Here is an 18,117-nt window from a genome sequence, read left to right on the forward strand (position 1 = left end):
ACACTCATTGTCACACCCGCTACACCCAATACACCCGACAACACGTACAGTTTGCTAACAGAAGTTTTTGTGCAACATTGTTCATTGTGGTATCAAATTATTCGCAATAAAATGCTCTAAATAGAAAGACAAATATAAGTAATAACAACTGCATTATATATAAGCAATACCAATAACAAAGTATAAAGACTAAAGTCGGCCAAGTTACCCGTGAGCGCGCAAAATCAATAAAATGTATATACTCGTTTCAGTTTTCTCACCTTATTTCTTCTGCTACATCGTTCGTTTTGGTATAATTGTGTTTCGCAATAGAATTCTCTCTAGAGGGGAATATACATATAAGGTCTAACAGCCCGGAATGAGTCCTACAGCAAAGCCCAAGTTCGGCCAAGTTTCCCGCGAACGAGCACCAATTGACACACTTGCAGACTAATGTATATACTCGTTCAGTTTGATAACATAAGTTTTCGTGCCATGTCCTTCATTTTGGTATCAAATTGTTTGCAATGAAATGGCGCGTATTTTAAAACTAGTCCCATAATAGTAGAACAATAAAAGAATTTTAACAAATATTTTAACTTTTGGACGGTTTTTTGACGCTCATCCCACAACAAAATTATTTATATCTTTCCAGTGTTCTGACATTAATTTTCATGTTATGTCTTTCATTGTATCAAATTCTGAGCAATCTAAAGGCTCTTATTTTGAAACCATATAGAAGTTGGTCGGGTGAAAATTTAATTTTATAAAAATATTTTAGTTTATGACTCTCAAGATAGTCATCGGATTACATTCAGGAGAAAAACTTATGACTATAATAGGAGGGCTCGGAGCACGATAGTGCTCAGAGCCCTCGATTAAAAGTGAGCCGAGTGATAAAACTTTAAGCCTTTAAGCTGTCCATCTCTACCAAATAACCGAGTTGTGGATCACTGTAGGACCTGTTATCTGTATATATCTTCCAAGCTGAACTTCACTCTCGCTCGATCTACCTCACACTATCATGCTCCCCGTGCCTCTTCAACACCTCTTTAGCCTACTGTCGACCCTCCTCATACAGGCTCGCACAGTGTTCCTGATGTGCTGCGGGTGCATAGTAGGCGTCGCCATCTTCTACCCTCTCTTCGGTCACCCCCATCATGGCCTCCTTCAGCGCCTCCAAGTTGACAGCGCTCTTGGGCATGCTGGCGCTGGGCGTCTGCTCAGGGTTCATGAAAGCTGTGTACTCCTCCCTCGGGGCCGACCAGTTCAAAGTCCCAGAACAACGGGAGCAACAGAAAGGTATGTTAAAGTCGGGGAGGTTCATCAGGAGGTGAATTGGGAATATTAAGAGGTGAGGGAAGGCTTGGAAGAGGGGGTTCATAGGTTACCTTACCTTGAAGTTACCTTGAAGTGTTTTCCGGGGCTTAGCGTCCCCGCAGCCCGGTCGTCGACCAGGGCTTCCTCGTTGCTGGACTGGTCAACCAGACTGTTTGACGCGGCTGCTCGCAGCCTGACGTATGAATCAGCCTGGTTGATCAGGTATCCTTTGGAGATGCTTATCCAGTTCTCATGAACACTGTGAGGGGTCGGCCAGGTATGCCCCTTATGTGTAGTGGAAGCGTGTTGAACAGCATTGGGCCCGAGATATTGATAGAGCTCTCTCAAGAGTACCTGTAGTAGGTTGGTGGGTTTTGTAAAGAACTTAGATGGGTTTGTGCTGTTGTTACGGCCCTCTCGGGTCGCAACTGGGTTCTTACTCTGATGTTGTTAGAGGAAGGGTATCCGGCTCCAAGCCAGTAGTGCTTTCAAGGGATGAGATCCGTAACGCAAGTAAATTAAAGGGGAAGGGAAATAAAGTCCAAAAACTTAATACTATAATTATTACCATCACCAATAAATATATATAAGAAGATTACACGGGGGGGGGAGGGGGGTATAAACACTATTATCTACACTGTTGTCTTCTTCTGAAGACTCTGGATCTTCATGGTGCCAAGCTCTTGGTGCTCTCGTGGCCTCACGACGAATCCTTCGAGAATCTTGAGTCTACCCCGGCCACAGGCAGCCCAAAACACAGTTCCACTGGGGGCACCATCGTGGAGGCCGTCAACCACAAGTCCAGCAGATAGCTGGCAGGTTCCAAATCAGCGACGCTGGTTAGGCCACTCCACGAGCGATACTAGGGTCGCGCCCTAGTCAGGAGTTTCGTGTGATACCACAGATCACTCTCCTTTCCACAACACCCCAGTGATTAATCGTCTCCACCAGTCAGTCCCGGGTATGACAATCCTTCAACTGCCGCTTCACAGGCAGGGTAACACCACAGTGTTCATCCGGGGGGCGACTCACAGCTGCTGCAGCAAACACTTTGTGACGAGACGGCTGCCTTGGGTAGGACTGACCCCAACTCCCATTACAGCAGTCCCAGGTCGACTCTGTAATCAGACACGTTCATCAGTAACAGGGACACACAAAAGCACCTCACTTACAGGCTCAGACCCAAACGCCCACCTATCCACTCCATAGATGGCGTTGTCGTCTGAGCACCACCTCACCAGAGGTCAGCAGCGGCTGTGTTGTGAGCTGAACAGGACTGGAAACTGGCCCTCGTGGCCAGTACACCTCGTCCTCACCAGGTGTCGTCGTCCATTTGGAGGGGGTTTCGGAGCTGACCCACAGATGGCGCGGTCGTCACTGCTCCGTGCTCGGACGCTGGATTCGGGTCCGTAACAGCTGTGGCTAATATTTGTCCTTGCTATACACGGTAGGAAGTGCAATTAAAAAGTTGCCGGCAAGTTTCCGAACAGACTTGGTGAGAAAAGCATTCACAAGGACTTAATGCTTTATGATGGAAAACTATGGAAGAAGGATGATGGCTCCTACTCCATGGTCATATGTATAAAAAATTAGTAAAATCTGTGTATAAGACATGTGCATTTTAGTTTGCTTCAATAATACTTTATAATTTTGTTGAAATGGTCAAGTAGTTATGAAAGAAAAAACAATCCTGCTCTCGATGATGTGTTAGGTGGAGTTATTAATTCGTTTTTTGCACATAAACCAGAAAACTGGTAAGTTGTCATCTTAGCACTCTCTCAACTTGTCATTTCTGCTGCAGGTTCTTTTACGCCTTCTACTGGATGCGTAACGCTGGCGCCTTCGTCGGGCTATTCATAACAGCTCAAATACGAGACTCTGTCCAGTGCTTCGGTGATGACTGCTACTTCCTCTCCTACATTATAATGGCCGGCCTCATGGTTGTCTCCACCGTCATCTTCGCTGCTGGTCAGTCCTCTAGGATAATAATATTTAAACAATTTTTATTATTGGTTTATGTATTTTCAAGATGACACCATAGACTCTTTTAATACAAATTTGATGACTTAATAAAACGTTTTAGTGTAACAAGCTAAGTTAGTTTAGAAGCTTATAGACCTCGGATTATATGATTTACAGAGTAGCTGTGTATATAAATGATACATCTGGTATTGTATACTTGGATACTCTAGTTGGTGGAGTCAGAGGGAACTGTTATCTGGTTTCCCACAAAGTTTGTCCCGAGAGATTAGCCGGATGGGAACAGTCAAGCTATTCTCACCCCGTTCAGTACAAACGTGTTCATACATATATAGACACACATCACAAACAATAAACATATTGCCGAACATTCTGAGAGATAAACATATACATTTCCTCCTTTACACAAGTAGTATGGTAAACTGTTACCTGGTTACCCATAAAAGGTTTTCCCAAAAGATTTGCCTGGGGGAGGGGGGATCAGTCAACATTGTCACATGTCTCATAATAAATGAACTAAACTAATACTCCTGTGAGCATAATTCATCAATTTAGGAGAATTAAGTTATTAAAGTAACGGAAGTAATTATCAATCTTGTTCAAGTACGTATGTTAAATTAACGTCATTTTTAGAGTAAAGATTCAGTCTCGTATGTTGTCGAAGAGACAGAATTGAGGATTGAGCAGAACAGTAGTGGAGACCTCTGGCCGTGAGTCCACAACCATGCCAGGTTTCCACAGGCCGGGTGGGGGATTCTGCCAATCGTAACCCCCCCCCCCCCCCTCCCTCACTATCAAACTTAGGCTCAGTCTTGGGTGAGTGCACTTGTGAGGTGACGTATTTGTGTTTTCCAGCTTAGTTGTTGAGTGACTTTCAGGGGCAGTCAGCCTTAGTACTCTCAATTTCCTGTGTGGTGATTTACATTGTTGTATTCATGTTGGTATTTAACATCTAATGATATAGTTGAATTGTGTTACCCATTTGTGTGAAGACCTAATAGTAAATATATAATTAATTAACTTGTTGTTGAGAATTGACATTAATAAAAATTAAATTAAATTACATCATTACGGAGTCAGAGGTCACTCCCTGCAATATCTTCAGTCTTACCTTACTGACAGGCTCCAGAATGTTTCTGTGAATAATTCCATTTCTCTTACACTACCCATTAACATTGGTGTTCCACAGGGCAGCAGACTTGGCCCTCTCCTCTTTCTCTTCTACATTAATGACCTTCCAAATGCCCCCAAACACCTCAAACCAATCTTATTTGATGATGACACAACTTTTCATTTTCTCCAGTCCTGACCCTCTTGCTCTAATGTCACTGTGAATACTGAACTAAATAAAGTCCATCTTTGGCTAACTGCTAACAACTCACTTTTAACATTGACAAAACTTTCTATATTTTGTTTGGTAATAAATCTTCAAATACAATTAATCTAAGAATAAACAATATACAAATCAGTAGTAAGTTGATGGTAAATTCCTTGGTGTCCTCATCGATAACAAACTGAATTTCCAGGGTCACATTCTAAATATAGCAAAAAAAGTTTCTAAAACTGTTGGCATTCTTTCTAAGATTAGATATTATGTACCTCGCCCTGTCCTGGTGATGCTCTATTACTATCTCATCTATCCTTATCTCAAACTATGGTATTTGTGCTTGGGGTTCTACTACCCCAAAATCATTTACGTCCTCTAATTACCCAACACAAAGCTTTCTATTAGAATAATATCTAACTCTGGCCCCAGACAGCACTCGGTACCCTTACTCAAATCTCTGAATATGTAAGATATTAAGTCACTGCACATCCTCTCTTGTGTACTCTATGTATTTAAAACTCTGAATTGTAATGTCAATCCTGATTTAAAAGCTTCTTAGAAGGTTGTAACAGGAACCCAAGGGCACCACACCAGAAACAAATATATATTTGATATTCAAAGAGTACGACTTAATCAAGTAGAAAATGGTCTACAAATCAAGGGACCCAGGATGTGGAATGACCTTTCCAATCATGTTAAAGGCTGTACCTCTCTCAACCAGTTTAAGATGAAGACTAAGTACTACCTAATTAACTCCATGTAACCTACCTTACCCTAAATGTCAACCCACGTCTTACTATTTTTTAAAAAAATGTTGTTTGCTGACCAACTTGTATATTGGCTATTTTCTACCATGTTCCCCTCCCCCTTTTTTTATCTTTTATTTTATTTTTATTTTTTATTTTATTTTTTTCAGTGCAATATATACTTTAAGCTCAATTACTATTAAGTTTTAGTCTAAGTGTTTGTTCCCCACCTCACCTTGCCCAAAACGCTATGCGTACTAGTGGCTTTAGGTATTGTATGTACTAGCTCTATCTATAAATCAATCAGAATGTTTGTAACTGCATTTATGTATGTACTTTTCCTAAATAAATTATTATTATTATTATTATTATTATTATTATTATTATTATTATTATTATTATTATTATGTTAATATTATTATATTATTATTATTATTATTATTATTATTTTTATTATTATTATTATTATTATTATTATTATTATTAATATTATTATTAATATTATGTTATTATTATTATATTATTATTATTATTATTTTTATTATTATTATTATTATTATTATTATTATTATTATTATTATTATTATTATTATTATTATTATTATTATTATTATTATTATTATTATTATATTATTATTATTATTATTATTATTATTATTATTTTTAATTATTATTATTATTATTATTATTATTATTATTATTATTATTATTATTATTATTATTATTATTATATTATTATTATTATTATTATTTATTATTATTATTTTTATTATTATTATTATTATTATTATTATTATTATTATTAGTATTATTATTATTATTATTATTATTATTATTAATTTTCGATCCATGGGTTCCCTATGATAGTTTGTAGGTTGGAGGGAGGGAGAGTTCTTTGATGCTTATGGACCGTAGAGGCTTGATATTTTGCGAGTTCATACTTGCAGTTGATACATGAACTTCTTTGATATTGTGTAGTACAGAAAAGTTCCATTTCTTTGTCTACATAGGATTACTAGAATGGATGGTGGCAGCGGGAAAGTATTAGAGTTCTCTAGAGTTACTGGTAGCTGATCTGGTACAATGCCTTGTTTCTGTAGCACCTTGGTGATCAAACACCGAGGTTACAAGGTTTTGAACTGGAGAGGTTGCAGTAGGAACTCCGCGGAAACTCTAGAACAGTTAACTAAAGGCCGGGCTAATGGACAAAAGAGAGCCATTACCCCCGGGTCCCATTACATTAGTAAAGCCACAAACATATGTGTGCAATGCTGCATATTAGTCCCAGATGATACTGTAGAATATTAGTCCCAGATGACACCGTAGCATATTAGTCACCTGCTCACACCATAGTATAAACAGGAGCTGCCTGTATAGGCCAATAGACCTTACTTCAGTTGCCTTCATTCATATATTCTTATGTTCTTATATGTGCATGGTTCTGAAATCTTTGTGCATGGACTGTAGGTGTGTCATGTTGGGTCTCTCTGATGAGTCTACAATACCAGAAGGCCATTGCTATCACGAGGGTCGACGTGCATCAAAAACTGTAAATTGCTTAGCTAAATGAATTGTGGAGTTTAGTCCCTCAGCTTATTATGTACCTATAAATAAAATCATTTATAGGGTTGAAATGGTCAAGAGTGGCAGATGCAGTTTAATGCTGTCAAATATAAGGTTTATTGGCTAGGTAATGATGATAGAGTTACAAGATACGAGCTAGATGGTGTTAAGATTACGAAAGGAATCTGGGAGATATGATTATTAAGACTTTACAACCAAAAAATCCAATGTATAAATGTTCCTAATAAGGCAAATAGGACACTGGGATTTATTTATCGAAGCGTTAGTAATAAGACACCTGGTTTTGTACTTCAGCTATATCTTGCTCCGGTGAGGCCCCATTTAGATTATGCAGTTCAGTTTTGGTTCGCCGTACCATAGAATGGATATATATTCACATAATCATTTATATAGGTGGTAAAACCTCTGGTGCAATTGTAGGGACTTACAGCCTCAAACAAGGGAAGACAGAGCATTCAGAAAAAACTTGCCATTTAACTCTGAATACGTATGAATGTTCATGTCTCTTACCACCCCCTTTTTTATGTAGTACACTTTATTATACAAGGTTACACAGTTACATATCTGATTGTTTATAAAAAGAAAACATTAAGAGGAAATAAGGGAAAGTTTGTTTCCTAGAGGCTGTAGATTTCTTCGAACTCCTCTGACTCCAGGCAGGAACCGAGGATTCAGCAGGCATTCCCCCTCTGGATCGCTACACTGAGATGCTGGAAGAGAAACGTTGACGCTCTAGGGGCTCTGGTAGTGTCATTGAGCCTGGAACCAAGATCTTTAAGAATCCTTCTTGCGCTCTTTCCCCCATGGACCTAGGGTCTCAGGTCCTATTGGAAAGATGTTGTACGGATGATCTATTTCCTTGTACTTAGTTGACTTGTCTCCTTCTCTGTGGCTCCTGCTTGGCCGACAGAGACGTCAATGTATATGGTTGCCAGGGTGGATACGCAAATGTAGTCCCACGCCAACTGTCTGCCACCCTCCAAGAACATAGTCTGATTCCATCTGGTCGGCCGGCAAAGATAGCAGAGTTACAGTTCAATAGATTGTGGGTCTCTCTCTCTGCTGGACACTGGGCAGAGGCAAGGCTCCTTTTAATGTTGTCATTGTCTTCGTCATGTCTAGAATATCAACCGCCAGATTTTTCCACAGTGCAGGCCATGCAGTCCATATTCGTCTGCCTCTGCCTTGCCACAAATATGCCTATGAACAGTGTGTATAGGGCAGCAAGTCGGAGAGCGACTGCAATACCGAGCTGCTGCGGATCAAGACGTGTGCCTGTCGCAGACATAGGGACTGCCGAAAAGAAGTCCCCTGCATGGGGAGCCTTCACAGCTATGAGGCGTGCACGATCACTGGGGGTTGTTGCTGTCTACAGCAAAGCTGTGGCTTCTTCGTCTGCAAAGTGGCTGTCCCAGCTATATTGTTGCTTGGCTTTCAACATGGTTGGTCTGAGTGCTGGGTCTGCCATGGTACCCTATTTTATGTCGCATTCCGTGTAGTGGGAGTTCTGTATCCCTGCTAAGTCACACAGGTTATCAGGTATAATAACCTTAACCAGGTCATCTGATGATGAGGAGGAAGACAGGAAGGCTGGGACAGCAATTTGGGTTGCAATGCGGACACTCAAGCCACCGAGCCTGACAGGAAGAGTGGCTTGTTTCCACTGGCATTCATTGAGGGAGAGGTTGGCAGCTTTTTCTAGTATGGTCCTCAGTAATAGGTCATACTCTTCAAGCTTTGGGCTGTCATAGGATGAGACGCACCTCAGAAAGTAGGTTAGCCTCGGAAGGCATGGGGATTTAGTGAGGAGATAAAAAGTATTGTGGACATCAATATCACCTATCCTGTCTTCCATCCTCTTGAGGTCTGTCATTTTCTTATCAAAGATTTCCTCGATGGCGTAAGACCCGAGGGGAAAGGGGGTTCCAAGGAGGGTGCTATTCACAGCCCTAATGACATGGGATCTGGGCAAGGCAGACCTTATTCTAGCTATGATGTCTGGGTTGGAGGAGACTACTTCATACTTGGAAGGATTCAGGAAGAGACCCAGGCTTACTTCATGCTCCTTAAATTTTCAGATGTCTTCCAAGAGGTGGTCTAGGGGGGGCAGCTATAGTGCCATCATCCAAAAACTAGATGTTGAACTTGCCGGACAAGCTTTCAGTAATTTCTTTTAAGACTGAGCAGAAAAGAAGAGGAGCTAGAGGATCACCTTGCTGAACATCCTCACATGATCTGATTTCGTGTTCGCCAAAGAGCAATTTTGATTCACCACTGTAGAAAGATGGTATGAACGGGTAGAGGGCCCGGAAATGGCAATGTAGAGCACAGAGCACTGCATCTCTTCTGACCACGTTGAAGGCATTCTTAAAGTCCAGTTTGAGCAGGGCCTTTTCGTCAGAAATGTTGGTGATGTATGCTCGTGCTGCATGGGCAGCCGCTTCACAGCCTTGGGGGATCCCAAATCCTAGCTGAATTGGTTTCAGCAATTCAGTTGCTTGCTGGCTGACAATCCTCGTGGCAGCATTGGCAACCAGGCGTCGGAGAGTGTTGCCTGATGACCTCAGGTATATCACCAGCCAGGCACTCATTGACGAGCCTTGTGAGTTTCACAAGAAGATCTTGTGCAGCATCACCAACCGCAGGATTCAACATTTGCTTGATGTGTTAAGGTTTTAATCCTGAAAAGCCACCTTCTGACCCAGGTAGAAAAAAGGGCTGCTTTGTAGACCTCAGATTCACCAACAGTTAATGGGTGTGAACTGGCCTCGGCTGGTGGCGGTACGATGTTATCGACTCCTGAGGCTCTGGGTGGGTGCTTGCTTTGCAGGACTCGTGCTGTGGCAGAGTTTCTAGGACCAATTTTCTCATCACAGGCGAGGACTCGAATAACACTTGCAGTATTTCCCTCTTCAATTTTCTTGGTGATATGTGCTCTGACTTTGTGCGTTTCCGATGTGCTGTAGTTACCATTTCTGCGATGGGTGTGTTTTCCTCGAAGAGGGAGGCGAACTAGGTTATCCCTCCTTGGGTATTCATCTATCGCCCTCAGGACCGAGGATGCAAGTGATTTGTCCCTCCTTGGAGGGACGGTGAGGCTTACATTACCAAGCAAAAGGACATGATGCCATGCTTGAATGTTTTCCGGCGCGTCATTGACCCTTTTCAGAAGAGTAGAGGGTTTGGCTGCTGCACTGGGATGGGCTGCTTTGGGATGTGTGGAAATGTTCTAGCAGACGTCGCTATGATCGCTTGAGTGAGGTCTTCAGATGAGATTAAGTTAATGGGAGTGTCTTCCCTAATCGTTAATTGTAGCTTTCCATTGCTTCCCTTTGGAGGCTGGTGGGACCCCCTGCATTTTGCCTCATTGAAGATATGTAAGCGGATAACACCACCGTTAGTGTTTATGGTGGTGTTTTTGTAGCATACTCGGCAACAACCTCTTTTAGGAGTATTTGTTGGAACCTCAAGGCTTGTGGACTCCTGCCCGACTGCTGGGATTCCTTCCATTTCAACTCAGTTGAGAGAGTGAAACTGTGCATTATTCTATAGAAGGAGAGGGGGGGGGGGGCAAACACACTAGGTCATGGCAGAATTGGCTTGTGCAGGGGTTATGTATAATTTGTATATATGAAGAATAACAGAGGACCCAGTACTGAGTCTTGAGGCACTCCACTTACGGCTTTTCCCACTCTGACTTAATCCTATTTATACTAACTCTTTGTTTCCTTTGGTATTGCCATGCCCTAACCAACTTAATATAGCACCCCCAATACCATGAGCCTCTATCTTTTTAATCAGTCTTTCATGTGGCACTGTATCAAAAGCTTTGCTAAAGTCACTGTACACAACATCACAAACCTTACCACTATCAACTGCCTCAACTATGCTGGAATAAAATTATAGCAAATTTATTAAACATGAACGGCCATTAGTAAAACATGTTGTGAATCATTTATTAATCTATGTTTTTCAAGATGAAGACGAATGATATTTGCAATTATCGATTCAAGTAATTTTCTCATAATAGATGTTAATCTAATTGACTGATAGTTTGACGCAAGTGATCTATCTTCTTTCTTGAAATTGGTACCACATTAGCAACCTTCCACGCTGGCACTCTGCCTGAGTAATGATCTATTAAATATGGTAGACAATGGCTCGCAAAGCTCCTCTATGCATTCTTTAAGCACCCTGGCAAACACTTCGTCTGGTCCTAGGGATTTGTTTGGCTTGAGTTTCACTATTTGTTTAATAACATCCTCCCTGGTAAATGCTAAACTATTCAACCTTTTCTCTTCCCACCAACATAGACTTGCTCGGCTGAAGGGATAATGTTAAGCTCCTCTTTAGTAAATATAGAGATAAAATATTTATTAAAAATACTACTCATCTGAACAAATCCACAAAAGCCATGACGAGGATTCGAAACTTACGTCCGAGAGCATCCCAGACGCTGCCTTAATCGGATGAGCTACGACATGGTAAAAGAACTGCAACCAGAAGTTCTACTGAACTTACTTGGATCCTGCAAGGATCTTGGATTCATTTGATGCATCACGCTATTGTGAGATCTGTGTGTACTGAAGTAAGGGCGAAGAGGTAGAACGGCCTATTGACATAGCTCGAGTGCATGGGGGGGAATTGTGTAAAACCCTGTTTTGTGTCTCGGAGAGGCTGCAGGATCCTTATAAGTTCAGTAGAACTCCTGGATGCAATTCTTTTACCATGTCGTAGCTCAGTCGATTAAGCCGACCAATTGTACGAATTCTTATTCTAAACTAACTTCCTCATTCTTAATCCTTTTGTACCAAGCTCTCTTCCTACCGATAACGTTCTTCAGCTTTCTTTTGTTATCCATTTCGGGTCATTATTATTCGATCTACTCAATTTGTATGGTATAATAGATCTCATCTGCATCCATATTGTGTACAACCGTAGTATGTGTACTCTTGCATTCACAGCTGATTTCCCTACTGTAGTGCACACAATGTACACCATTAAGTCAGCAGTGGAATTAATTCTCTCAGAAAATGAATAAATCCACGAGGGTAATGAGGAGGAACACGAACTTACGACCTTGGCATTACCAAGCCGCATACTTTACCACTAGACCACTGTGACTCGTAAAACGTCATGCAACCCGATTTTCACTGAAATCACAGGAAGTGCTTGTGGGTCGTACGTAGCACCACAGAAACACACTATGTGTTTCTGAAGTTGAGGCATAAGATGTGGGACCACTCTTCCCTTCTACCTGAGTGCTTGTGGGTTATACGTAAAACTTGGACTGGCTTCAGCAGGGGCCTCCATACATCCTGTGATTTCAGTAGAAATCCGGATGTATGGCTTTTACAAGTCAGCGATGGTCTAGTAGTTGAGTATGCGGCTTCGCAACGCCAAGGTCGTAGGTTCGCTTCCGCCTCATTTCCCTAGTGAATTTTCTCGATAATATACATCACGTTAATGTGATATCTGCGTGTTTTAATACTCTCATATTATCTCTATTAGTTGTTATGTTTTGTAATATTACAGGTAGGTCGCAGTACAAGGAGAGGCCCCTAGACAATATGATATTAAGAACAGTTCGCTGCGTTGCATGCGCGGTCACCAAGACCTGGGATAAGGACCGAAAGCCCGTGCAGCACTGGCTTGACCGTGCTCAGGACAAATTTGATGCTCAGTTGCTACTTGACGTGAAGGTGACCTTGCGTGTCCTTCTGCTGTTCTGCACTTTCCCGCTCTTTAATGCTCTTTACTACCACACCTCCACTGGTATGATATTCCAGGCTAAACGTCTCGACGGCATGGTGGGCAGCTATAGGATCCCGCCAGAAATGTCTTCCACTGCCAACCCACTGCTCGTTTTAGCTCTAATTCCGCTCTTTGATTTTGTGGTCTACCCTATGTTGGCCCGCGTTGGCATCCTCACAAAGACCACATCCCGGATGATCGCAGGGATGTGCTTCACCATCATCGCCTTCCTGGTCTACGCAATGGTGAACATGAGCGTGGAACAAACTTTCATTCCTCCAGAGCAGGCGAGAATCCACGTTTACAACGCACTGCCTTGCCAGATGGTGGTGGAGGTGCCCTTCGTCAAGACCGGTCAGCTGAGTGTGGAGAGCAGAGGCCAGGTGGTTCTGCCTAGCTTGACTGTCACATATGGTGATGAGGTGGAGGCCAAGGTGATAGCCTCCTGCCTCGCCCCGGACATGAGACAGGTGAGAGTGAGGGTGCTGGGTGCCCATGAGACAACACTCCTTGTCACCTCCACTGGCGTGCTGGCTCTCCCTCCCACACTCGAGTACATCAAGGACGAAGATGCAGACACCAAAGTGAGTCTCCACACCCCAATCATTTCCTCTCAGTTTCTTAGCTTTAAAAAGTTAAATGCTAACAATGAGAGCAGACTTTACTAAAGATTCAGCGCTAATCATTTCAGGTGACTAGCAACTGGAAAGTGTCTCATAAAGTGTCACCATAACGCCAAGTCAACTGTAAAATATATTAATAAAACACAACAACGGGCGAGTATGATGTTTCACAACACAGTTCAGAGTACGACAATATCCTAGCAATTATTTTTACTCCTACAAATACTGAAACATTTTCATAATGAGATTTTTGCAACTTTCTCCATCCTCATAAATTTATTAAGCAAGTTTTAGAATATTTTTGGCTAATAAAGACGAGCCATATATTACAGGTCTATTAAGTAGCGTTTTTAGTGGTTTTGTTATTATTATTATTGATAGTCACAAGGCAATCACAATAGCGTGATTTATCAATAAGAAAATCACTGGAGCCGAGCGGGGATTGAACCATCATCTTAAGATGCTGGTTCATCTTAAGATGTCACTTCATAGATGCTGGTTCATCTTAAGATGTCACTTCATAAGATGCTGGTTCATCTTAAGATGTCACTTCATAAGATGCTGGTTCATCTTAAGATGTCACTTCATAAGATGCTGGTTCATCTTAAGATGTCACTTCATCATAAGATGTCACTTCATCATAAGATGCTAGTTTATCTTAAGATATCACTTCATCATAAGATGCTGGTTCATCTTAACATGCCACTTCATCTTAAGATGCTATTTCATCTTAAGATGCTGATTCATCTTAAGATGCCACTTCATCTGAAGATGCTGGTTCATCTTATGATGCTGGCTTCATCTTATGATGCTGCTTCATCTTAAGATGCTGCTTCATCTTAAGATGCTGCTTCATCTTAAGATGTCTGTAACGTCTAGACTCGTTGAGTGTTGCATTGTTGCTGGTGAATGTCGATAGTGTTGAACCAACATCTTAAGATGCTGGTTCAATCTCCGCTCGGCTCCAGTGATTTTCTTATTGATAAATCACGCTGTTGTGATTTCCTTGTGTATTTGAAGGGAGAAAATTCGTGGAGAACTCCACACTCACTCCAGAGTGAATGCGGGCTCTTCATAAAAACTGTTTGAGGCAACAATTTCCTTAGCAGCAGACTCCTTAGAGGACACAGTAGCGTCTGGAGGAATATCTTTTGTACATGTTATGGCTCAGGGGTATGGCGCACGTCTGTCAGTTAGGTTAGTTCATTTATTATGCACCCCATACCTATGCTGTGGGCGGTAGGGAAAAGGGTTACAAAGGCACATAATGGGCTCAGGGACTGAACCCCATAATTCATTTAGATAAACAAGTTACAATCTTGATGAGCTAGTTACATAATTCATTGCACATCGTCACATTATCAATGGGCTCGAGACCGACCACAAGTACAGTTTCTAAATTAAGCAACTGACATATGTAGGAAGCTAGTGTCATAATTGATATGTTTGTCCTGCACACCGCCCCCTATCCAGTGGACAGCGGTGCATAGGATATAATCACTTAGTTACTACCTACAGTTAGCAAACTGGGGAGATTTGACCAAGACTTCTGGCAGCAGATAAGTTGGAATGAAATATTTATACATCTCTGGAACATTTTTCATAGAATTGTCTCTGAATTCAAGTATCTTTTTGCACTCCATCACATAGTGACGGAGGGTGTGCTAATAATTGTGTTGACACAGTTTACATTTGGTTGGGTCTACATCAGCAGATAATGAGAATTCCCAGAGATACTTGTACTTAGATACCGATTCTAAGCCGAGAAGTAATAGCATCTAGAAGCCTGCTGATTTTATTGGATGATCCATAGATGTGTGGCTCCTCTTGCATGATAGATGGAATTACTGGTGTCGATTTCACTTTGCCACAAATCTAGAAGATTTTGTTGAAGTTCTTCGTGTACTATTGCTCTCAGGCTGCTTATTGACTATCCAAGGTTATACTCAATTTCTTCTTTAAGGCAGATTCTTTGGATAACTCATCAGCTCTATCATGCATTCGGAGGCAAACATGAGATGGAGTCCACATGAAATGAACTCTGTTACCATTATTAATAATTTTGTTGTATTTGTGTCTAGCTTCAGAAACGAGCACGTTACAGTTCTGTATTATAAAGTTTAATAGAATTAAGGATGATAAAGAGTCACTTACAGTTAATGTATTAAATTTGGAGACTTGTACACATTTCAGTGCAAGAAGCAAGGCAAATAGCTCGGTCTGAAAGGGTAGAGGATCTGTGGTTTATGCGGACTTCCCACTCAAAATATATGCCATCGTCCATTGTCAGAACAACTGCACTTCCAGCTGCACCCGTGGTGCGGTGTAGGGAACCATCAGTTTATATGATTTGAGAGAGAGAATGCTCTGTGGACAGAGCATCAATATGGCTTAAGGCGTTCAGCTTTGCCTCAAGACGAAGCTTGGGCTGATCTCTAAGTTTCTTCTTGAGTGGAAAGGGAGGGATTAAAATGGGAAAGGGTGTAATCTCCCGCGGTCCAGGAAAGTGCCGTTGTTGTCTATCTTGGTACAAAATATAAATCTGATTCTGACCACAACATTCTGATCTCAGTTCCAGTTTTAGATACTCTGGCATTCACCAAGATATTGTGTTGATCCCCGCTCTGTTAGAGTGATTTTCTCATTACTGATATTAATACTGGTATTGTTAATATTATTTGATGGTTCCTAAAAAATAAATATTCTGTAAAATTTATGGCCTGGTTTCCTGGTGTTGTTCAGTTGTGTTGGTTCCCCTGACAGGTGCGGGTGTTAGTGCCTGCGCACAACGAGCTCAACGTGACACTCACGTACGACACCATCCTCCACAACTTCCAGCTCCTGAAGGGAAAGACGGAGTTCCAGCGCATCAGTCCCCAGGAGTACAAGGTGATGGTGGAAGAGGTGGAAGTTGGGGAGGCTGCAGTGTACCAGGACGGTGTGTACGACATCGTCATCACCACCACTGACGTCTTCCTCTTCCCCATGACGGCCCCTGCAAACGTCCACATGTTGTGGCTCCTTCCCCAGTACGTCCTCATCACCATCGGCGAGGTCCTCTTCTTAGTCTCTGGCATGGACTTTGCCTACTCGCAGGCCCCGATGGCCATGAAGTCTTCACTGCAGGCAGCCAATCTCTTCACAATTACTGTCGGCTTGTGGCTCTTTGCAGGACTAACGAGCCTGAGCTCTGCCACGGGGGCCTTCAAGCACCGAGCCTCGCACGAAGCCATCTTCTATGCCTGTCTCATGTCCATCAACACCATAATTTTCTTCAAGTTGATTAAGAGACACAACAATAACTTGCCAGTAGACCCCGGAAAGGAGTCGAAGATGACAAGTGAAGCCTGTGAGCGAGACCAACAACAATTAGCTTCTTACGACAATCCCGCTTTTGTCATGGAACGGTCTGTATAGCCATATTTCCTGTGACGACAGTCACAGCTGGATTGTCCAAGTGTCTCGTATGAATAACGCATTCACCATGTTGTCCCCATGATGAAGTGGTAAGCGTTGGCGTTTCGTGAGCGCTTTGTCCTGGGATCGTATCTGGCCGAGGAGGATTTACTGGGCATCAGTCCTTAACTGACGCCTCTGTTTACCCAACAGTAAAATGGGTACCTGATTGGTAAACGATTTGGCGGGTCGTATTTCAGGGAACATAGGATTAAGGACTTGCCCGAAACACTATGCATGCTAGTGGCTGTACAAAAATGTAAGAACTCCTGTATATATAAATAAAACAATGAATTCTCAGTGAGTGTCCTGGTGCCACGTGTCCTGAGGTCAGTGAGTGTCCTGGTGCCACGTGTCCTGAGGTCAGTGAGTGTCCTGGTGCCACGTGTCCTGAGGTCAGTGAGTGTCCTGGTGCCACGTGTCCTGAGGTCAGTGAGTGTCCTGGTGCCACGTGTCCTGAGGTCAGTGAGTGTCCTGGTGCCACGTGTCCTGAGGTCAGTGAGTGTCCTGGTGCCACGTGTCCTGAGGTCAGTGAGTGTCCTGGTGCCACGTGTCCTGGTGCCACGTGTCTTGAGGTCAGTGAGTGTCCTGGTGCCTCGTGTCCTGAGGTCAGTGAGTGTCCTGGTGCCTCGTGTCCTGAGGTCAGTGAGTGTCCTGGTGCCTCGTGTCCTGAGGTCAGTGAGTGTCCTGGTGCCTCGTGTCCTGAGGTCAGTGAGTGTCCTGGTGCCTCGTGTCCTGAGGTTAGTGAGTGTCCTGGTGCCTCGTGTCCTGAGGTCAGTGAGTGTCCTGGTGCCTCGTGTCCTGAGGTCAGTGAGTGTCCTGGTGCCACGTGTCCTGAGGTCAGTGAGTGTCCTGGTGCCACGTGTCCTGAGGTCAGTGAGTGTCCTGGTGCCACGTGTCCTGAGGTCAGTGAGTGTCCTGGTGCCACGTGTCCTGAGGTCAGTGAGTGTCCTGGTGCCTCGTGTCCTGAGGTCAGTGAGTGTCCTGGTGCCTCGTGTCCTGAGGTCAGTGAGTGTCCTGGTGCCTCGTGTCCTGAGGTCAGTGAGTGTCCTGGTGCCTCGTGTCCTGAGGTCAGTGAGTGTCCTGGTGCCTCGTGTCCTGAGGTCAGTGAGTGTCCTGGTGCCTCGTGTCCTGAGGTCAGTGAGTGTCCTGGTGCCCCCAGTAAACACAAAACGTTTTCTGACGTATTTATTTGGTAACAGAATGGTGACACTAACTATTTATATAAAGTCGTCTTTTATACGTATAAAGTGTGTGTGTGTGTGTGTGTGTGTGTGTGTGTGTGTGTGTGTGTGTGTGTGTGTGTGTGTGTAGAAAGTACTGATAGGTATAAGCATTACTATAGTGT

The 18,117-nt window shown here is 42.8% G+C and overlaps 2 protein-coding genes across 2 annotated transcripts; both read left to right on the top strand.

Annotated features, from left to right (window-relative positions):
* Nucleotides 1-1,139: 1,139 nt before the first annotated feature.
* LOC138371742 (solute carrier family 15 member 2-like) lies at nt 1,140-9,037 on the top strand. Its single transcript, XM_069336763.1, has 3 exons — nt 1,140-1,312; nt 3,101-3,267; nt 9,015-9,037. Exons 1-3 carry the CDS (start codon nt 1,140-1,142, stop codon nt 9,035-9,037), a joined length of 363 nt encoding a protein of 120 aa, XP_069192864.1.
* Nucleotides 9,038-15,518: 6,481 nt separating this feature from the next.
* LOC138371634 (solute carrier family 15 member 1-like) lies at nt 15,519-16,987 on the top strand. The gene has a single exon (XM_069336632.1). It carries the CDS (start codon nt 16,206-16,208, stop codon nt 16,728-16,730), a length of 525 nt encoding a protein of 174 aa, XP_069192733.1. The 5' UTR covers nt 15,519-16,205; the 3' UTR covers nt 16,731-16,987.
* The last annotated feature ends 1,130 nt before the right edge of the window (nt 16,988-18,117 follow it).

This window comes from Procambarus clarkii, chromosome 36, assembly GCF_040958095.1.
Source record: "Procambarus clarkii isolate CNS0578487 chromosome 36, FALCON_Pclarkii_2.0, whole genome shotgun sequence".
Classification (NCBI taxonomy): Eukaryota; Metazoa; Arthropoda; class Malacostraca; order Decapoda; family Cambaridae; genus Procambarus; species Procambarus clarkii.